This window comes from Gopherus evgoodei, chromosome 3 (assembly GCF_007399415.2).
Source record: "Gopherus evgoodei ecotype Sinaloan lineage chromosome 3, rGopEvg1_v1.p, whole genome shotgun sequence".
Taxonomy (NCBI): domain Eukaryota; kingdom Metazoa; phylum Chordata; order Testudines; family Testudinidae; genus Gopherus; species Gopherus evgoodei.
The window spans coordinates 162696729-162718695 of NC_044324.1; the positions used below are offsets into that span (position 1 = coordinate 162696729).

Below are 21967 nucleotides of genomic sequence, written 5' to 3' on the forward strand. Positions count from 1 at the left end.
GTAATCTGTCCCTATTGTGGCATTCCTTGTTGACACTAGAAAAAACACTCCCCACTGTACGTAAAAATTGAACAGGATTTAAAATCAAATGTATGTCCTTTGGAGACCAAAAGATGTTACTAGATATTTCTTTGTATACATACTGCAGACTTAAGATAGCTTTATAATTGGACAGTAGTTTATGATAATTAGAGGATCTCTTAGTTAACAAATGTGTATCCTGTTTGCATTTTTAAATCTTAATTTGATCAGGCCAATTTTGATGAACTCTGGAGGAAATTTGTCACTTATTCATCTGGTGAACAGCTGTTTGGATTACCTGTCACAGACTATGAAGTTTTACATAAAATCAGGTAATGGAAAATAGAGCTATCTTTAAGAACATGTTAAGTATTTTAGAAATGCTGGAGTGAATTGAAAAAGGGTATTTGTAGAAAAGTATATGTACTTATCCCATCATTTCTGGCAGACCTTATGTGGTATAAAAGAGGGTTCTTGCAACTCTTAACAGAGGGAGGAGCATGAACTGAAGTATCTGAAGGAAGATGAAGACTAGCTGTGGTCTGGAATTAGAATGGAGTTGGAGCTGCAGAGTCATGGCTGACTGAGTGCTCTGTTCATGGAGTGGGACTGGCTGGAAGTAAAACTGTAATTGGGCTCTAACGTGGTACTGACTGGAGCCAGGAAGTGGTGTTTCAGTTGGGGAGTGAGGAATGACCAGGGTCTGGAGCCAGGCAGCAGGGACTAGCTGGGGAGTCAGAGATGGAGACAGTGTGAGGGTTTGGGGAATTGGTATGACTGGGGAAATGATATAAGCATTACATCTAGTCCAGGAAAAAACTTTGCATGCCTGTCACAGAAAGTGGAGAACAGTATTCAAGCTTCCTCTGGATGGCTCACAGAGGTTTTTGCAGCTGTAGGTTAAATTAAAAAAAAAAAAAAACAATCCACAAAGGGAGATTACAACACAGAATCTTTGTTGACTTGAAGGTGGGATTTCATAGCCAATTTAAGAAAAGATACACCATTAAACATATCTGTAAAACCCCAAAGTATTAAAAACCATAGCCATTGAAAACTAAAGTTACGCAACCAATTCTGCCACTATTTTTAACACTCAGTACATATACACAGATCATTTAACACCCAAACAACTTTAACTTTGGCCCTGTATCAAAATCCAGAGGATCAGATCCTCAGTAAGTGTGAATCAGCATAGCTCCTTTGAAAGATCAAGTCCAGAAACTTTAAAACCTTACCCTTATTCATACAATTGTTCTACAAAGTTGGCTTTCATAGAATTCTAATTATAGTATATTGAACTCATTCATTTCTCTCTGTGTTTGCCTGTTTGATATTTGTACAATATTGTATTTTATAGTCTTCTATTTCCTTTATGTTGGAATAATATGAGAGCAAGGTATTCTGTTTTTATTTCGGTTACTCTACCTAGATAAATATCTTGGTATGATATCATTTAAATACTAAATATAAATATTTCTTTGTAAGTCAGTCCTCCAGCTTTTTAATAATTTTTGTTAATATTCTGTGAATTCCATCCAATTTATTGAAAACTTTCTGGTATTGAGACAGCCAGAACTATATACTGTATTCCAACAGTTCTCCAACTTCTGCTGTATAGAAGCAACAATCATCCTGGTCCATGGTAACAATGCCTGTACAAAGGCAGCCCAAAATTAATTAGAAATTCTATTAATATAATCTTGCAAATTCATGTCAAACCCGTTGTCCCCAGCTAAATCCATTTCTGATATACCTATTTAAGCATTATTCTATAATTTGATAGTCTTGGACATCCCCCTGCCTCTCATATTCCACAGCCTTTTGGTCAGAAGTTCATTTATCTGGCCTTTCTGTACAAACCAGTTAATCATTTTCTCCAGTTTCTTAAACCATTTCAGGAGAGGAATATTAAAAGAAAATTTCAAATAAAAACACTTTCATGCACATAACACCATTCATTGTAATGCACTAACTGCATTTATCAAACTCTGGAGTCCTCTTTCAAAGTGAACTAAGTTTGTGTTAGTTCAGTTTATTGTTTATGTGCATGCATTGCAGCTGCACGCTACTCTGGCAGTCCTCCAACTGCTATCCTGTACTGCTTTGTGGGCAATCATCACTGACTTGTCCATTTACCTTGTGCCCTCCACTGTCCTTGTGTCAAGTTGACTGGATGTCCCCATTTGCTCCTTGATTAAAAAATATCTGCATTGCTTGATATTGCCTTACAACATGCCTTGAGCAGCTGCTTGGAGCTGTACTGAAACCCTTGATTTTATCCACAATCTGGGAAGAAGCATCAATGCAGGAAGCTCTAGTGACCAGGCACCAGAATAAAGATCATTTTGTGTACATTGCTAAGCAGGTGCCTGTGAGGCGCCAGAACCAAATCACCTGCCGGTGCAGAATAAAGACCAAACATCTCAGGAGAACATACATTAAAATCAAGGATACCAGAGAAGGTCCAGCAGTGGAGATGTGATCTAGCCATTTTTGAGGGAGCTGGACACAATTTTGATCCATTACACCAGAAGTCGGCAATCTCCGGCATCCAGCCCATCAGGGTAATTTGCTGGCTGGCCGTGAGATATTTTGTGCTGCCCACCACTTCCCGCAGCTCCTATTGGCTGGGAATGGTGAACCGCAGCCACTGGAAGCTGCGAGGGGCCATGCCTGTGGGCGGTCAATGTAAACAAAATGTCTCGCAGCCTGCCAGCGGATTACCCTGATGGGTCACATGTCGAAGGTTGCCGACCGCTGCATCTCACCGCTACTGAAACTTGCCTCCCCCTCTGTTGTCCCACTCCAAGGATGAGCAGCAAGAGTCATTGGAGGATGAACATGAGGAGCATACTGAAAGCTGTTCCCAGCAAGCTAAGATGTGTTGAGGACTCAGAACCTTGTTGCCAGGTAGAAAGCGATCCTGATTCCTACCATGTAGGAACTGAGCATGATTCCTAGCCAATTCCTGGCGTGAAATACAAGCCAGGATTGAGGAGACAAATCCTATTGAGGAAAACTTGTCATGTATCTATCTGTCTTTAAAATGTCTGTCTTTAAAATGTATTATTATTATGCTATACTGCCATGCTACTTTCTGTTCTGGATGCCTAACGGCCACAGTCATTTTAGGCAGATATGAACTAGGAGCCTTTATGAGTCTCCAGCCCCCTGAACTCCCTCTTTTGCCCCATATATTTTGCCTCCCCACTTCTATGTTTTCAAAATAGAAGCTGCTCATGCCAGAAAACTGACCTGTCTCATGTTAAAGCCCTAATTATCGACCATTTTGAAGCCCGCACCATGACTTATCTGCCTATGTTCCTTTCCCCTCTCCACATCTGTCCTGCCTGGTGAACTCATGCCACAGTATATCAGGCGCCACTGGCCCACACCTCTCAGTTTCTTCTTACTGCTAGAGCACAAGCATCCTCTGCAGCCTTCCTTGCTCAAGTACCAATCCAAGAGTTTGTCAGGCTGCCACTTTGTCATCTGTTCATACGTTTGCATTGCAGTACGCATTGATCCAGTAGGCTCGAGATGATGCTGGCTTTGGCAGATCAGTGCTGCAAGCTCCATGACGGTGAACTCTGAGACCACCTCCATTGATACTGCTTGCAAGTCACCTAGAATGGAATTGACATGAGCAAGCACTTCAAAGAAGAAAAAATGGTTATCTACCTTTTGTAACTGTTGTTCTTCAAGATGTGTGGCTCATGTCCATTCCATTACCCACCTTCCTGCCCCTCTCTCGGAGTTGTCAGCAAGAAGAAACTGAGAGGGCATTGGCCGGCAGTGCCTGATATACCACAGCATGAGTGTGACACTCTGGGGGGCACCACAACTGGCCCTATGGGAACCACTAAGGCAAAAATCTCTGACGGCCACGCATGTGAGCACACACACACCTAGAATGGAATGGACATGAGCAACCATCTCGAAGAATAATAGTTACAAAAGGTAAGTAACTGGTTTTTATGCACAGCATCACCTAGTGGCTGAACAGTATAGTACAGTTTAGCATTCTATTACATCTCCTCAAAGTTTCTACATTCCTATCATTTACAAAATGTATACTTAGGAGAGGCTCATATACCAGAGAAGTGTACCTTCTGTCAAAAATTGAAGGCAAGGACAAGAAAGAGCTGTGAATTGAAGTTGAGGCTCCTGATGATGGAGAGTTCTCTGAGACCAGCCGCTGACCCTAGTCCTCGGACTTCCCCAGAGCAACAATCCCTGATGCAACCATCAACATCCATAGGACATCAAACTCTGGTGGCATCAAAGAGGAAATCTACTGATTCCTCTCACAAAAGCTCAGAAAAGAGGGCTACCGTTTCTCAGATTGAAGAATTGACCAGGAGAAAGAGATCCCTGGCAAAATCAGTGACCTTGCTACCGACAGAGCTGCAGCGCAGTACCCATGAGACATTGCTCCTCAAGTACCAGCACTAAGTCTAAAAACCAGAGGGGCAAAGCTAAGTAGCATCAGTACCATCTGACAAGAGAAGTGGTAGAGACCAGAATACCTCTTCTAAACGGCACCTCTGGAGACAAGGAAAGCTGCAATACTGAGCACTTCAATCAGAGAGACCTCTTCTGGCTGATCATCAGACAAAAAACTACAGCTGCCACTGACTCCTTGATGTTCATTGGCCTTTCTAGGCAAACTTTGTTGGTACCAATTACCACGGCAGTACCACAGGAATTTCATTTTTCCAAGGACCTCTTGGTTTCAGAGAAACTGGAATCCCTGCTGCTCAGTACTGGTGGTATGGTGCGGTACTGACCACATCTCGGTCTCTGGAATTCTCTATGGTACTAGGACACTTACCACCAGCCTCTTTATCTGCTTGACCTCTATCAAGTGAAAATGAAGAGGACAATGATAACTTAACTTTGTCTAAGTGCAAAGTTTCCCAGGGCAATGTCAAGGGACCAGTCACCTAGAACCAGGACAGGATCGACAAGGCCACCCACTTGGTATGGATATTTTTGGGTGCCATCAGCCATACCCTTCACACCATGCCAGTGGCTGTACTGGGAGCCATAGGCAGCCTATAGACACCAGTCCTCCAAGACCTTGAGTATCTCCCATAGGGATAGAGGAAGATGATCTCCCTCAGCTTCCATTTCTAGACTCCCTGATCTCCAAGAGGAGACTTTTGAGAAGCAGGAGGCAAGGCTGGATCAAGAAATTACTCCAACAATAAACATTTCATCATCCACTCCAGGTGAAGCCTTGATGCCAAAAGGACTGGTAATGACTTGCCTTATTTGGCAGGAAGTCATATTCATGAGCAACCTTACAATTTCAGATTGCTAATTATCAGGCCCTTATGGTGAAATATTATATTAATTATGGAAAACTTAATGCCTTTATTAAGCATCTCCCAAATGATCAAAGAGAACAGTTCCAAGCCATCATTGCCGAGAGCCAGTTTCTGGCAAGGACAGCAATACAGACTGCATTAGACACTGGAGATACAACTGCCTGCTCCATATCAATGGCACTAGTGATGAAGAGAGCTTCCTGGCTTCACCTTTCCATTCTCCCAAGAGAAGTCTAAATGACCATGGAGGACCTTCCATTCAAAGAATCCAAACTCTTTGCAGAAAAGACAGATGCCTCACTATGCATGCTGAAGGACTGAAGAGCCACATTATGCTCTTTGGGGAGCTACACACCATTCCAGAAAAGACAGTACAGTAAGTCACAGACATCACAAAGATCCTGACCAGACCAGTTTCCTCCATCTCAGAGACAATACAAACCCCAGCAGAAGAGACAACAGGTGCAGAAATGAAAGCCTATGGCGCCCCAAACTTCAATTGTGCAGCCCTCAATGTCGAAATATCAATTTTGATACATTGGTTGAGGCCCCAGGCAACCACTGCCATCATCAATTGCTGCAAAACTCGAACCATCTACAACCCTTTGGACACTGCCTTGTTCTTTTTCATCAAAACTGGGAAAATATAACATCAAACAACTGGGTACTGGAGATCATCTCCAATGGTTATTCAATCCACTTTAACTCCCTCCCTCCTACCTATCCTCCCTCCCTGCCCTCTTCAGGGACTCTCCTCATGAGAGCCTGTTAAGTCGGGAAATAAATCATCTCCTAAACCTCAGTGCTATAGAATCAGTTCCAAATGAACACAGAGGGAAGGGTTTCTATTCCAAATACTTCCCAGTATCGGAAAAAAACAGAGGATGGAGATCCATTCTCAATCTGAGAGCACTAAACAAGTATGGAAAGGCGCAAAGATTCAAGATGGTTCCATTAGCAGCAATAATTCCATCTATAGCCCAGAGAGACTGCTTCTCAGTCCTTGACCTACAAAGATTCTTATTTTCACATTGTGATTCAACCATCCTACAGAAGGTTCCTCAAGTTCACTTTTGGTCAAGACCATTTTCAATACAGGGTACTTCCATTCAGCCTGTCATCTGCACCCAGCATGTTCTTGAAGGTCCTATCTGTGGTAGCGGCCCATCTTCACAAATCAAGAAACATGGTGTACTTGTATCTAGATGACTACCTACTCAAGGCATGAGCCTTTGATGACACCCTAGTGGCCATTCAAAAGACTACAGATGTATTCATACAATGGGGACTACAGCTGAACACTCAAAAATTGACTTGAACTCCTGGACACCATCTAGAATTCAAAGGAGCCTATCTCGATGTAGTGAGGGTCAAAGCCTTCCTCCCACTACACAGGTTCAATACCCTAACTGTCTTACTAGACAACATTCAGACCAGCCCACAGATCTCGGCCAGAAATTGCCTCCAACTACTTGGGCACATGGCGGCAACCACCTTTGTTATAAGTCATACAACACTTCACATGCATTGCTTTCAGGCATGGCTCAAAATGGTATACACACCAAACAGAGAGACATTGAATAAATAAACTACTGTCGACAGTCAAAGACTCCCTCTGAGTGGTGGAAAGATCCTCAGAATTTCTGCACAGGGGTTCCCTTCAGACTGCCACCTCCAACATTGAAACTGACAACAGACACATCTTTCCTGGGCTTGGGAGCTCATCTAGACAATCACACAGTTCAGGGCGGCCCCCCATAGAATCAATGCTCCATATCAACCTATTGGAGCACAGACTGGTCAGGAATGCTTGTGCACATTTCCTACCATTGATCAATGGGGAACATATAAAGGTTATGACAGACAGCATAGCATGAATGTTCTACATAAACCACCAGGGAGGAGCGAGATCACTATCCCTTTCTGCAGAGGCAGTGAAACTGTGGAATTGATGTATTCGGCACAGCATCATTCTATCAGTAGCCTACCTGCTGGGTGTACAGAATACCTTAGTGGACACCTTTTTTGCATTTTTTCCCTTCTGTTTGCAATCTTTGTTGCTTTTTTCCTCTTTTTCTGTTCTCCTCTGGCACTTGTTTACTTCTGACTTCATGTCATGCTTCTGTACCAGATATAGACTGACTACAGAACTGTCTTCTGAGCAAGATAGGCACCTGATATGTTCAGTACAAGAGCATTTAATGTTCTGCCTGTATGGTTCAAATAAGATATGGTGCCACAATGGCACCTAGTGGCCGAACAGTATAATATAGCTTATCATTCCGTTACACAAGTGGTCTTCCAATTGCTTCACTAACCAGAGCCTGGTCTACACTACGCGTTTATACCGAATTTAGCAGAGTTAAACTGATTTAACCCTGCACCCATCCACACAACAAAGCCCTTTATATCGATATAAAGGGCTCTTAAAACCGATTTCTGTACAACTCCCCGACAAGGGGAGTAGTGGTGACATTGGTATTGCCATGTCGGATTAGGGTTAGTGTGGCCGCAATTCGACAGTATTGGCCTCTGGGCAGTATCCCACAGTGCACCATTGTGACCACTCTGGAAAGCCATCTGAACTCGGATGCACTGGCCAGGTAGACAGGAAAAGCCCCGCAAACTTTTGAATTTCATTTCCTGTTTGGCCAGAGTGGAGAGCTCACCAGCACAGGTGACCACGCAGAGCTCATCAGCACAGGTAATAATGCAGTCTCCTGAGAATCGAAAAAGAGCTCCAGCATGGACCTCACGGGAAGTACTGGATCTGATCGCTGTATGGTGACAGGATTCCGTGCTAACAGAACTCTGTTCCAAAAGACGAAATGAAAAAACATTTGAAAAAATTTCCAAGGCCATGATGGAGAGAGGCCACACCAGGGACTCAGTACAGTGTCATGTGAAAGTTAAGGAGCTCAGACAAGCCTATCAGAAAACCAAAGAAGCAAACGGAAGGTCCGGGGCAGGGCCGAAAACATGCCGCTTCTATGCTGAGCTACATGCAATTCTAGGGGGGTCCACCACCACTACCCCACTCCTGGCCGTGGATTCTGAGGTGGGGTGGTAATCTGAGCCATGGCTGAGGATTCTGCGGACGGGGAAGATGAGGAGGAGGAAGAGGAGGATGAGCTTTTAGAGAGCACACAGCACTCCGTTCTCCCCAACAGCCAGGAGCTTTTTCTCACTCTGACGGCATTACCCTCTCAGCCCTCTCAAGCCACTGTCTCACACAATGAAGCCATGGAAGGGACCTCTGGCGAGTGTATCTTTGTAAATATAAAACATGGTTTAAAAGCAAGCGTTTTTTAATGATTAATTTGCCGTGAGGACTTGGGATGCATTCGCGACCAGTACAGTTACAGGAAAAGTCTGTTAACATGTCTGGGGATGGAGCAGAAATCCTCCCTCCAGGGACATCTCCATGAAGCTTTCCTGGAGGTACTCCAAAAGCTTTTGCAGAAGGTTTCTGGGCAGGGCCAGCCTTATTCTGTCCTCCATGGTAGGACACTAGACCACGCCATGCATGTAGAAAGTAATCTGGTATCATTGCATGACAAAGCCTAGCTGCGTATGGTCCCGGTGTTTGCTGACATTCAAGCAACATCCGTTCTGTATCTCTCTGTTTTATCCTCAGGAGAGTGATATCATTCATGGTAACCTGGCTGAAATTCAGGAATTTAATTAAGGGGACAGATATGGCCATTCCTACTGGGCTGTTTGCCTATTGCTTAAAAGAAATCCTTCCTTGCAGGTAGCCAAGGAAGGGGAAAGGAGGGGGTGATTGGCGCTGAGCTTTTTCGCGTTTGGCTAGCAGGGATCTTCCCTGCTGCCAGCCACGCGGTGGTGGTGGCGGGGGGGTGTTTAGCAGTGATCTTCCGTGATACCAGCCACGCGGTGGCGGGATGCAACTCTGGGGCTGCTGTGTGATCAAACTGACATGCTTGGCATCTGGTGGAGCTTCAGGAACGGCAGCAAGATCACAGAGTGTAACCACCCTCACGCCTCACCATGTTCCATATCCTCCTCACCCAGATGTGTAAGAACACATGGAGGAGGCTCCGTGTACCCGCCCACTCCATCACGGTGCACAGACCAACCAAAAGGCTGTCATTATTTTGAAAGTTTTTTTAGTGGCCTTTTCCTTCTCTCCTGTCCTCCTCCCAAACCACACCTGGGCTGCCTTGTCAGTTCTCTCCCTCTTTTTATAATGAATTAATAAAGAATACATGATTTTTAAACAATAGTGACTTTATTTCCTTAAGCAAGCTGTAATCGAAGGGGAAGGGTGGGTTGCTTACAGGGAATGAGTCAATCAAGGGGAAACAAACACAGCAGTCACTCCGTATCCTGGCCCGTGATGAAACTGGTTTTCAAAGCTTCTCTGATGTGCACCGCTTCCTGGTGTGCTCTTCTAATCGCCCTGGTGTCTGGCTGCGCGTAATCAGTGGCCAGGTGATTTGCCAAGCCTCCCACCCTGCCATAAATGTCTCCCCCTTACTCTCTCACAGATTGTGGAGCACACAGCAAGCAGCAATAACAAAGAGGACATTGGTTTGGCTGAGGTCTGAGCAAATCAGTAATGTGCGCCAGTGTGCCTTTAAACAGCCAAATGCACATTCTACCACCATTCTGCACTTGCTCAGCCTGTAGTTTAACAACTCCTGACTACTGTCCAGGCTGACTGTGTATGGCTTCATGAGCCATGGTATCAAGGGAAGGCTGGTCCTGCAGGATAACTATAGGCATTTCAACATCCCCAACTGTTATTTTCTGGTCTGGGAAGTAATTCCCTTGCTGCAGCCATTTAAACAGACTAGTGTTCCTGAAGACACGAGCGTCATGAACCCTTCCTGGCCATCCCACGTGGATGTTGGTGAAATGTCCCTTGTGATCCACCAGTGCTTGCAGCACCATGGAAAAGTACCCCTTGCGGTTTATGTACTGGGTGCACTGGTGCTCCGGTGCTAAGATAGGGATATGGGTTCCATCTATCGCCCCACCATAGTTAGGGAATCTCATTGCAGCAAAGCCATCCACTATGACCTGCACGTTTCCCAGAGTCACAACCTTTCATAGCAGCAGCTTAATGATTGCTTTGGCTACTTGCATCACAGCAGCCCCCACAGTAGATTTTCCCACTCCAAATTGGTTCCCGACTGACCAGTAGCTGTCTGGCGTTGCAAGCTTCCAGAGGGCTATTGCCACTCGCTTTTCAACTGTGAGGGCTGCTCTCCTCTTGGTATTCTGGCATTTCAGGGCAGGGGAAAGCAAGTCACAAAGTTCCATGAAAGTGCCCTTACGCATGTGAAAGTTTCACAGCCACTGGGAATCGTCCCAAACCTGCAAAACTATGCGGTCCCACCAGTCTGTGCTTGTTTCCTGGGCCCAAATTCGGAGTTCAATGGCTAGAACCTGCCCCATTACCAGCAGGCTCTCCAAAGCGCAGGGGCCCGCGGTTTGGGAGAATTCTGTGTCCATGTCCTCATCACTCTCATCACCATGCTGCCGTAGCCGCCTCCTCCTCGCCTGGTTTTGCAGGTCTTGGTTCAGCATAGGCTGCACGATAATGCTCGAGGTGTTTACAACGTCCATGATTGCTGTATTGAGCTCAACAGGGTTCATGCTTGCTGTGCTATAGCTTTTGCACAGTTCACCCAGAAAAAGCGCAAAACGGTTGTATGCTGCTTTCACGGAGGGAGGGGTGAGGCTGTACCCAGAACCACCCGCGACAATGTTTTTTGCCCCATCAGGCACTGGGATCTCAACCCAGAATTCCAAGGGGTAGAGGAGACTGCGAGAATTATGGGATAGCTACCCATAGTGCAATGCTCTGGAAATTGACACCAGCCTCGGTACATGGACGCACACTGCCAAATTAATGTGCTTAGTGTGGCCGTGTGAAGTCAACTTTATACAATCTGTTTTAAAAAACTGGTTTCTGTAAAATCAGTATAATCCTGTAGTGTAGACATACCCCAGGTCAGCAGAGGATGTGCTGGATCTTCCAGGGTAACCAGAGAAATTGTCACACTATTAATGTCCACAGGGAGCAAATTGTCCTTTCTCCATTAATTTAAACAGTACTGAGTTTCAAAAAATCCTAGCGACATGCATCCTTCCAGACCATCTTGAAATTATGTTTGTAAACCTGCTATGGTGGTCAACCAGCCCTTGGAACACCATGTAGAAATACCCATACCTTTCTGTTTATTAATTCTGAGCCTTGGTGTGTGTTTATGGCAAATAATAGGCATATGTAAGGCCATCAATTGCCTTACTACAGTTTGAGAACCCCATGCAGGCAAAGTCATCAATAATCTCGTGATCATTACCATGGTTTGTAAACCAGTGCAATGGTACCTTATGTATTGCATCACATGCCTTTGTGACAATGGCCCCAACAGTTCACCATCCTATGCCTATTTGGTTGGCTGCAGACTGGTAGCATTCAGGGATGGCAAACTTCCATATGGCAGTGGCAACCCACTCTTCTACAGGTAAGGGACATCTCATGTTGGTACAGTGCTGCTGCAGTTCTGGTACTAGATCAGCACATATCTCCACATATCCTGGAGCAGAAGTTGTTCAGCGTTATCTCTTCTTCCTTATCATCTTTTGGCTTCCTCTGCTGCTGCTGCTGAAATTCAAGCTTCGGTTGCTGCCACATCATCTGCCTGGTAGTGTACTGGGCAAAGTCCAAAATCAAAGTCATTGATCTTCAAAAGCTGAAATACAGCTAAAGTAGCTTTTGCATATTTGTAGTCGCCAGCACAGTGTTGTGGAGCATTGTTGGGTCCATACTGACCAACAGCAATTTGAAAATGGTGCTAGTCTACCCAGAAAGGAAGCATGTGATTTTACCCCACTGGGCTTCTGCTATTCATCCCACAATGCATAGCGAGAAAAATCCCAGAATGCACACTGCTGAGCAGCAAAGCAAAGGACCATAGGATATCCTCAGAGAATGCTATGTGTTTAGTACACAGCAAGCTGCTACCATGTGAACACAATGATACAAATTGAAAGAGGGCACAGCTGACTTGTGTGCATGCTGTTAGTGCGGCTTGCCTGTTGCATGTGAACTAATGCATCAAATCAATCTGGTTTAACCCCCAACATCTCCCCCATAGACAAGCCCCTAATTAGTCTACCTGAAACTTTTGCAATATTGTTATTAATATCAAACAACTTGATTATTGGGCTATTTGGATTAGTACTTCACATTGTTTTATTACTTAATTGCTGTCATTGTCCTCTTTGCTAGAGTACATAGAAGACACAGCTTTCTGTCCCCAAAGGCTTGCATTCTAAAAAGATTCTAGTTATTCTTCTGTACTCATAATAAATGAGCAGAAATTATTACACCATCTTTCAGTAGCTGATTCTAATGGTTGATATGGTTTTTATCTTGTAGGAAGGAGCTAGGATTGCTTCAGAAATTATATGGATTATATGATACTGTAATGAACAATATCAGTGGGTATTATGAGATACTTTGGACAGATGTAGACATTGAAAAAATTAATGCTGAACTTTTGGACTTTCAAAACAGGTATTTTTCCTAATATGAACTTTTTAACAGGTTAATTTTAAATATAAATAATGATAACTGTGTTACAAATCACTTAGTATCTTTAAAGCATCTTGATATATATAAATTTGGGAAATTTGTTAATGGTGTTTGGCACAGGGTGACTGGCTCCTTTGAGGGGATATGAGTCCCAGCCCCAACTGTTACTAATAAGGTGACTCCTGGCTGAGATTGTGGGGCTAGGTTCAGGTGACAACCTGAAGATTACACTGGTCTACAGCCAAAATGCTTCTGAAATAAATGTAGTCCAACTTTACTAATTCTGGGTCACTGAGAACGAAAATGATGCTTAAAATTGTTGATTGGCTCTAGTTTTCAAGATATGCTATTGGGTCAGTATATACGACCCTTGACTTTGGAATGGCAGAGGATAAGTGAGTTATAAAGGGAAAGGATCTCAATTTAAACCAGAAATGACTAAAATACATCTTTGACTGGATCTATGAATAAATCTATGACTGGGTTTGGACAGTACTTGCTTTTTAGGCAAAACAATGAATGATGCAATCTGAAGCTGGTATTGCATCATACTTGATATGAATTGCATCATGTTATTCCTAGCAGTCATGGATGATGCAATCATAACGAAGCTTACATCACTCTGCTGAACAAATTGCCTATATCAGCTCTAGAAATCATACAGTGTCGTGCTCTCTTATTTGTCAGTGTTTGATTTTGCAAAGGGACCCATTTCTGTTTAGCCAAAGTGAGCAGAGATGCCTCGTACTTGTGTGAACAGTGCAGATAACTTCTGCTATGTTTGTGGTGAAGTGAATTTTGCATTACAAAAGCGCAGTATAACCACTATGGTTAAGAAAGCCTATCACCTTTCTTTTGGCTTCAAAATTGGAGATCAGGACAAGAGGTGGGCCCCACACACATGCTGCAACACTTGTGCAACAAATCTTCGCCAGTGGTTGAACAGGAAAAGGAAATCTGTGCCTTTTGCAGTACCAATGACTTAGAGAGAGCCAACAGATCATACCAGCACTTGTTACTTCTGCATGGTGCCTCCAGTTGGGAAAGGTGTGTCAAAGAAGACAAAGTGGACTGTGCATTAGCCAAACATTCCATCAGCTATACGCCCAGTACCCCACGGAGAAGGACTGCTGGTTCTTGATGCACCAGAATCATTCTCACTTGAGTCAGATGAGGAAGAGAAAGACGATGAAACTTCTGGTCCTGAACCATCAATGTCACAGGACCCACATTTTCTCCCATCCTCCTCCTCTGAACCACACCTCATAATACAAGGTGAACTGAATGACCTTGTCAGGGATTTGGAACTACCCAAGAGTAAGGCAGAGCTGTTGGGCTCCAGACTACAGCAGTGGAATCTCCTGGCAGGCTATCAGGGCAAATGGAGCCCATCAATGCTTGCAGACTATTGCTGGACAGTGACAAGAGATGCTCCATTTAATGAATACAAGAGACAAGCCAAGAAGCACTGAGTAGACACTGAATAGGACTAAACTATGTACATAATAGTTTTTTGCCTTTTGTTTCATAATACATTTTATTTATATAACCCTTTTGCTGATTTTTAAAGTGTTACATAAACAGGACAGGTGAAATATTATCATGTAAAGCAACCATAAACACATGAAAAGACCTAGGTTTACAATTTATGATTAAAACTCTACTATCTACACAATATACACAGACATAAAATGTAAAAACTTAAATATCTTAGAAACAGTAGCCAATCAGTTGTTTTAATTGTCATATTTGAATTCAGCACATCAAAATACATAATAAATATCACATTTTATCTCTGAAGCAGATGACTTCTCAAAAATTGTAGACCAGTGTTACCTATTCTTTATAAAGGCCAGCAGGAGCTTAGTCCTGAAAAACTGTAGGGGAAAGAACCAAGTTTTTAGGTGATTCCCAGACAGATGACTTAGAGAATGAACTGTAGGGAGTAGAAATGCTGCTGCAGAAATCCCTGGGTCAGGGAAAGGATGGGGAGGGACTGAGAGAGATGAGGGAAAAGCTGCTTGGAACAGTAAACAATGTTGGATGAACTATATATTTGGGTATTTTGACCAAGTTTTCTGTTTAATCAATAAACTGTGCCCAGAGGCAAGGACCCGCAACAGACTCTGGTGTGACATTGATCCTACCTGGACTACTGAACTAGCTCACTGGTTTACAGTATTGACTATAAGGTTAAAACTTAGAACTCTCTTGAAACATTACATACTATTCTTAAAATATATAGTAACCTAAAATAACTTGAGATATGAACACCTTTTACAGTGGTTGTTCCTGTTATATAATTAATGGGTGTACTATTGCAGTATGCTTGAAAAATTAAAAATATTTTGATACTTTGAAGTCTAATGATGATTAAGTCATAGTTTGCTCACAAAAAGTTTTCTAATTTTTTTAATTTTATTTTTAGTGCTTTAGAAATTAGCTTTAGTATTATGTGAGGAAATGCAGCATGGAGGCTGGGGCTAGGTTTATGGGACAGAGTAGTTTTTTTGTTCAGCGTAGCTTCTTTCCTCATTCATCACTAATGGCCTTAATACCTCATAGACTCATAGACTCTAGGACTGGAAGGGACCTCGAGAGGTCATCGAGTCCAGTCCCCTGCCCTCATGGCAGGACCAAATACTGTCTAGACCATCCCTAATAGACATTTATCTAACCTACTCTTAAATATCTCCAGAGATGGAGATTCCACAACCTCCCTAGGCAATTTATTCCAGTGTTTAACTACCCTGACAGTTAGGAACTTTTTCCTAATGTCCAACCTAAATCTCCCTTGCGGGAGTTTAAGCCCATTGCTTCTTGTTCTATCATTGGAGGCTAAGGTGAACAAGTTTTCTCCCTCCTCCTGATGACACCCTTTTAGATACCTGAAAACTGCTATCAGGTCCCCTCTCAGTCTTCTCTTTTCCAAACTAAACAAACCCAATTCCTTCAGCCTTCCTTCATAGGTCATGTTCTCAAGACCTTTAATCATTCTTGTTGCTCTTCTCTGGACCCTCTCCAATTTCTCCACATCTTTCTTGAAATGCGGTGCCCAGAACTGGACACAATACTCCAGCTGAGGCCTAACCAGCGCAGAGTAAAGCGGAAGAATGACTTCTCGTGTCTTGTTTACAACACACCTGTTAATGCATCCCAGAATCATATTTGCTTTTTTTGCAACAGTATCACACTGTTGACTCATATTAAGCTTGTGGTCTACTATGACCCCTAGATCTCTTTCTGCCATACTCCTTCCTAGACAGTCTCTTCCCATTCTGTATGTGTGAAACTGATTGTTCCTTCCTAGGTGGAGCACTTTGCATTTATCTTTATTGAACTTCATCCTGTTTACCTCAGACCATTTCTCCAATTTGTCCAGATCATTTTGAATTTTGACCCTGTCCTCCAAAGCAGTTGCAATCCCTCCCAGTTTGGTATCGTCTGCAAACTTATGAGCGTACTTTCTATGCCAACATCTAAATCGTTGATGAAGATATTGAACAGAACCGGTCCCAAAACAGACCCCTGCGGAACCCCACTTGTTATACCTTTCCAGCAGGATTGGGAGCCATTAACAACTACTCTCTGAGTACGGTTATCCAGCCAGTTATGCACCCACCTTATAGTAGCCCCATCTAAATTGTACTTTCCTAGTTTATCTATAAGAATATCATGCGAGACTATATCAAATGCCTTACTAAAGTCTAGGTATATCACATCCACCGCTTCTCCCTTATCCACAAGGCTCGTTATCCTATCAAAGAACGCTATCAGATTAGTTTGACACGATTTGTTCTGTACAAATCCATGCTGGCTATTCCCTATCACCTTACCACCTTCCAAGTGTTTGCAGATGATTTCTTTGATTACCTTCTCCATTATCTTCCCTGGCACAGAAGTTAAACTATCTGGTCTGTAGTTTCCTGGGTTGTTTTTATTTCCCTTTTTATAGATGGGCACTATATTTGCCCCCTTCCAGTCTTCTGGAATCTCCCCTGTCTCCCATGATTTCCCAAAGATAATAGCTAGAGGCTCAGATACCTCTTCTATTAACTCCTTGAGTATTCTAGGATGCATTTCATCAGGCCCTGGTGACTTGCAGGCATCTAACTTTTCTAAGTGATTTTTTACTTGCTCTTTTCTTATTTTCTCTTCTAAACCTACCCTCTTCCCGTAAGCATTCACTATACTAGACATTCCTTCAGACTTCTCAGTGAAGACTGAAACAAAGAAGTCATTAAGCATCTCTGCCATTTCCAAGTCTCCCGTTACTGTTTCCCCCTCCTTATTGAGCAGTGGGCCTACCCCGTCCTTAGTCTTCCTCTTGCTTCTAATGTATTGATAAAAAGTCTTCTTGTTTCCCTTTATTCCCATAGCTAGTTTGAGTTCATTTTGTGCCTTTGCTTTTCTAATCTTGCCTCTGCATTCCTGTGTTATTTGCCTATATTCATCCTTCGTGATCTGACCTAGTTTCCATTTTTTATATGACGCCTTTTTATTTTGTAGGTCACGCAAGATCTCAAGGGTAAGCCAAGGTGGTCTTTTGCCACATTTTCTATCTTTCCTAACCATCGGAATAACTTGCTTTTGGGCCCTTAATAGCGTCCCTTTGAAAAACTGCCAACTTTCCTCAGTTGTTTTTTCCCTCAGTCTTAATTCCCATGGGACCTTACCTATCAGCTCTCTGAGCTTACCAAAATCCGCCTTCCTGAAATCCATTGTCTCTATTCTGCTGTACTCCCTTCTACCCTTCCTTAGAATTGCAAATTCTATGATTTCATGATCACTTTTACCAAAGCTTCCTTCTACTTTCAAATTCTCAACAAGTTCCTCCCTATTTGTTAAAATCAAGTCTAGAACAGCTTCCCCCCTAGTAGCTTTTTCAACTTTCTGAAATAAAAAGTTGTCTGCAATGCAGTCCAGGAACTTATTGGATAGTCTGTGCCCCGCGGTGTTTTTTTCCCAACATATATCTGGATAGTTGAAGTCCCCCATCACCACCAAATCTTGGGCTTTGGATGATTTTGTTAGTTGTTTGAAAAAAGCCTCATCCACCTCTTCCACCTGATTAGGTGGCCTGTAGTAGACTCCCAGCACGACATCACCTGTGTTTTTTACCCCTTTTAGCCTAACCCAGAGACTCTCCATACTTCCGTCTCCTATGTCCATCTCCACCTCAGTCCAAGTGTGTACATTTTTAATATATAAGGCAACACCTCCTCCCTTTTTCCCCTGTCTATCCTTCCTGAGCAAACTATACTCATCCACACCAACATTCCAGTCGTGTGTATTATCCCACCAAGTTTCAGTAATGCCAATAATGTCATAGTTGTATTTATTTATTAGAACTTCCAGTTCTTCCTGCTTATTACCCATACTTCTTGTATTTGTATATAGGCATCTAAGATACTGGTTTGATCTTGCCTCCCAGCTTCGCCCTGACCCTCCTTCCTCTTTGCCATTATAGCCTGTGCTCCCTCCTGTTTCCAACCCATCTCCCAGGTCTTGTTCCCCACTTACCTATGGGCTTTGCTCACCTGTCCCCGTCGAACCTAGTTTAAAGCCCTCCTTACTAGGTTAGCCAGTCTGTGTGCAAATAAGGCCTTTCCCCTCTTCGAAAGGTGAACGCCATCTGTTCCTAGCAGTCCTTCCTCGAATAGCATCCCGTGGTCAAGGAAGCCAAAGCCCTCCTGGCGACACCATCTTCGCAGCCAGGCATTCACCTCCACGATGCATCTGTCTCTGCCCGGACCCCTACCTTCAACAGGAAGAATCGAAGAGAATACCACCTGCGCTCCAAACTCCTTAACCCATACTCCCAGAGCCCTGTAGTCACTCTTGATCTGCTCAGTGTCACACCTCGCAGTATCATTTGTGCCCACATGGATGAGTAGCATGGGGTAGTAGTCAGACGGCCGGATAATCCTCGACAATGCCTCTGTAACATCTCGGATATGGGCCCCTGGCAGGCAGCATACCTCCCGGGATGAATGGTCAGGGCGACAGATGGGTGTTTCCGTCCCCCTCAGCAGAGAGTCTCCAACCACCACTACCCTACGTTTCTTATCAGTGGTGGCAGCAGACCTCCCAGCCTTAGGGGTACGAGGCTTCACCTCCTTAACTGTTGGGGGTGATTCCTTCTCTCCTGTATCAAGAAGAGCATAACAGTTATCTTTTACCATAGCAGGAGGGTTCGCAGCAGCGATGGAGCACTGCCTGCTGCTAGAAGTAACCAGCTGGCTGTGTCCACCCTGAGCCTCCTCCTCCACTGGTGTGTCGGTAGTCCTGTCAACTGGGACAGCACCGTCAGCTGTCTCCACATGGATACTGTCCAGGAATTGCTCATGGATATGGATGTTCCTCAGCCTAGCCACCTCCTCCTGTAGCTCTCTCACCTGCTGCCTGAGAGACTCCACCAGTAGGCACCTTTCACATTGGATGCCACCCCCAGCCTGGATATCAGTAAGTGGAAATTGCAAATTACAGTCTTTGCAGGCCCACACCAGAATCTGGGTAAAAGCATCCATGCTTTGGTGCTCTGTCTGGCTACAGGCGCAGGTGGAGGCGACAGAAGCAGTGTTGGCACAGTGTTGCGGGTCCTCCTCACCATTGTAAGCCTCCCTCTGTCAAACTCTCTCAAATTCCCGTCTACAGCTCCCTGTCTGCTCTGCTCTGCTGTAAACAGAAAGGTTTTGGATGTGGCTCAGTTTATAGGTTCAGGAGACCAATGGGTCACAGATGAGACCGACAAGGGACCCCCCCTCCCTTCCTACTCCCCTTCCAAACTCCCTTGCAAAACTCCTTGTTAGCAGCTCCTGTTCACTAAGCTCCCTGGTCGCTTGTGCGCAGCTTTATAAAGCCCTGGCCTGAGTGAATGCCCCGCCCACTGGTTAAGGCTCAGCCAATTACCAGAGGCTTCTAGCTTTCAAACCTTCTTAGTAGCTCCACCTCCAATTGCCAGCTACAGCACACGGTCCTTCAAACAAACAAACCAAACAGACTGACAAACACAAGCTCAGCACACAGCAAGTAACCCCCAAACACAAACACAAACACTGCAGACAGTCACTTACCCCACAGATGCTGTATGTGCTCCTCCTTCACCTGGAGAACTCCCTTGCAAAACTCCCTGTTAGCAGCTCCTGTTCGCTAAGCAGCTCCTGTTCCTCCCTCACACCCATGGATTTTGGAGGCAATCCAAAGTTGTTGCTGGATGCTCCAGGACTATGCCTCATCCTTCTGTTCAGGCTACTAGATATACAGCCTCTGGTGGCATAATAAATTGGTGGTTCAGTTTCTCCTGTGCACTTTGTTTTATAACTTTAATTTTTATTTGTTGTTGTGCAGCAATAATTTATAATCTTTCTTCCAAATTCTCCTTCTTTCTTGGATTGGATATTTGATAGTGTAGTGGTTTCTGTCACCTGGATCTGTCACTGCTGTGCCTCCCTTCTGGGATTCCTCTGCCCGCCCTGCTCTCCCACAAACATTGGGCTAAATCTAAGTGGTGTTCCTTATGTGAGGCAGCATGTACTGGCACTACAGAGGGAAAATTATAGCCTGCCTGTTCACAGCTAGCCAAACATTGCATAGCCAGGGCACAAGTCTCAGAGTTGAACGGATATGTCAGGACATCACCTTCTCCCAGAAACTGTGACTCCAATACAGAAAAGCCAGGATGTTCTGAACATTTTGGGAAGAGGAATGAGAAGGATGTTATCTGTCTAACCCAGAGAGTAAGTCCAGCATCAGAACTGGGCTGGAGTAGAAAACCTCCTGAGAGGATTCAAAGTCATATCTCTATCCCATCCCGGTATTGAAGTGGGTACTTCGTTCCCTACGGAAAAAGCAGGGCTCCTACAAAGCCCTTTTCCTCCCATGATGAATCAGGATTCTTATGATCTTCAGGGATAAGGTGAAGAAATGGGTTTTCTTCTTCAAGTGTCCTCTGCATATTCCTACTCTTTGGATATACACCGACTGGTGCATTTGAGTGGTGCAGGCTTCTATTAATAATTGTTATACCAGCACTGATAGCATGTAATGTAGGGTCCATACAGGTGTCTGAAGAACAGTACTCCTTGGGTCCAGCTGATATTTCTACAGCAAAGAAAGACTTGGATAATGATTGGTCTCCACGCTCTCTTTCTTACAAGAAGAGGAAGTTAGATGACCCCTTGGTAATGTTGCCTCCACCTCCTAGGACACCTTCTGGCTCTCCTAGAAGAACGATATCTCCTGTATCAATGTTAAGAATACAATGTTAAGAACAGGCTCAGATCCACATTCAGAGGAAGATGAGCATTGGCATGCTAAACCCAGGGTTGTGAGTTCAATCCTTGAGGGGGCCATTTAGGGATCTAGGGCAAAAATCTGTCTGGGGATTGGCCCTGCTTTGAGAAGGGGGTTGGACTAGATGACCTCCTGAGGTCCCTTCCAACCCTGATATTCTATGAATTTCTGTAACTGGATCCAATGACAGGATCTTTGTTAGACACAAACTATTACAAGCATGTGTACCCCCGGACTCTCACATAATACTGGACTGGGCAAATTGGCAGTACTGGCAAGTGCCTTCCTGGATTCTTGGCCTTATTGATCAGCTCCGGGCCTTCCATACCAACCTTCTTCCAAAGTCATGTCTCTGGTTCAGCATCAAACTGGAGATGTTTTTGCGGGTCCACAGCATTCAAATCTAAGTTACACAGATTCAAAACTCCCAGACTTGAAGGAATATTCAGATCTGAGATGTTTAGATCCTACATTAATGGATCTGATAATGAGAGACAAGTCCCTTACTCTAATTCAAGATGTTTTATATGATGCACCAGGCCAGGGACCGGCTTGGTAAGCAGCAGTTCTTGAGAAAAGGACCTGGGGATTACAGCTGGATATGAGTCAACAGTGTGTCCTTGTTGCCAAGAAGGCTAACGGCATTAGTAGGAGTATTGCCAGCAGATCGATGGAAGTGATTATTCTCCTCTATTTGGAACTGATGAGGCCACATGTGGAGTATTGCGTCCAGTCTGGGGCA

The 21967-nt window shown here is 44.1% G+C and overlaps 1 protein-coding gene across 1 annotated transcript in view; it reads left to right on the top strand.

Annotated features, from left to right (window-relative positions):
- The window catches only part of DNAH8 (dynein axonemal heavy chain 8), a 567023-nt gene that overhangs the window by 229925 nt on the left and 315131 nt on the right, over positions 1-21967 (top strand). The window contains 2 exon segments of the mRNA XM_030557275.1: positions 253-353; positions 12775-12912. Of these exon segments, the coding sequence (XP_030413135.1) occupies positions 253-353; positions 12775-12912 (239 nt within the window).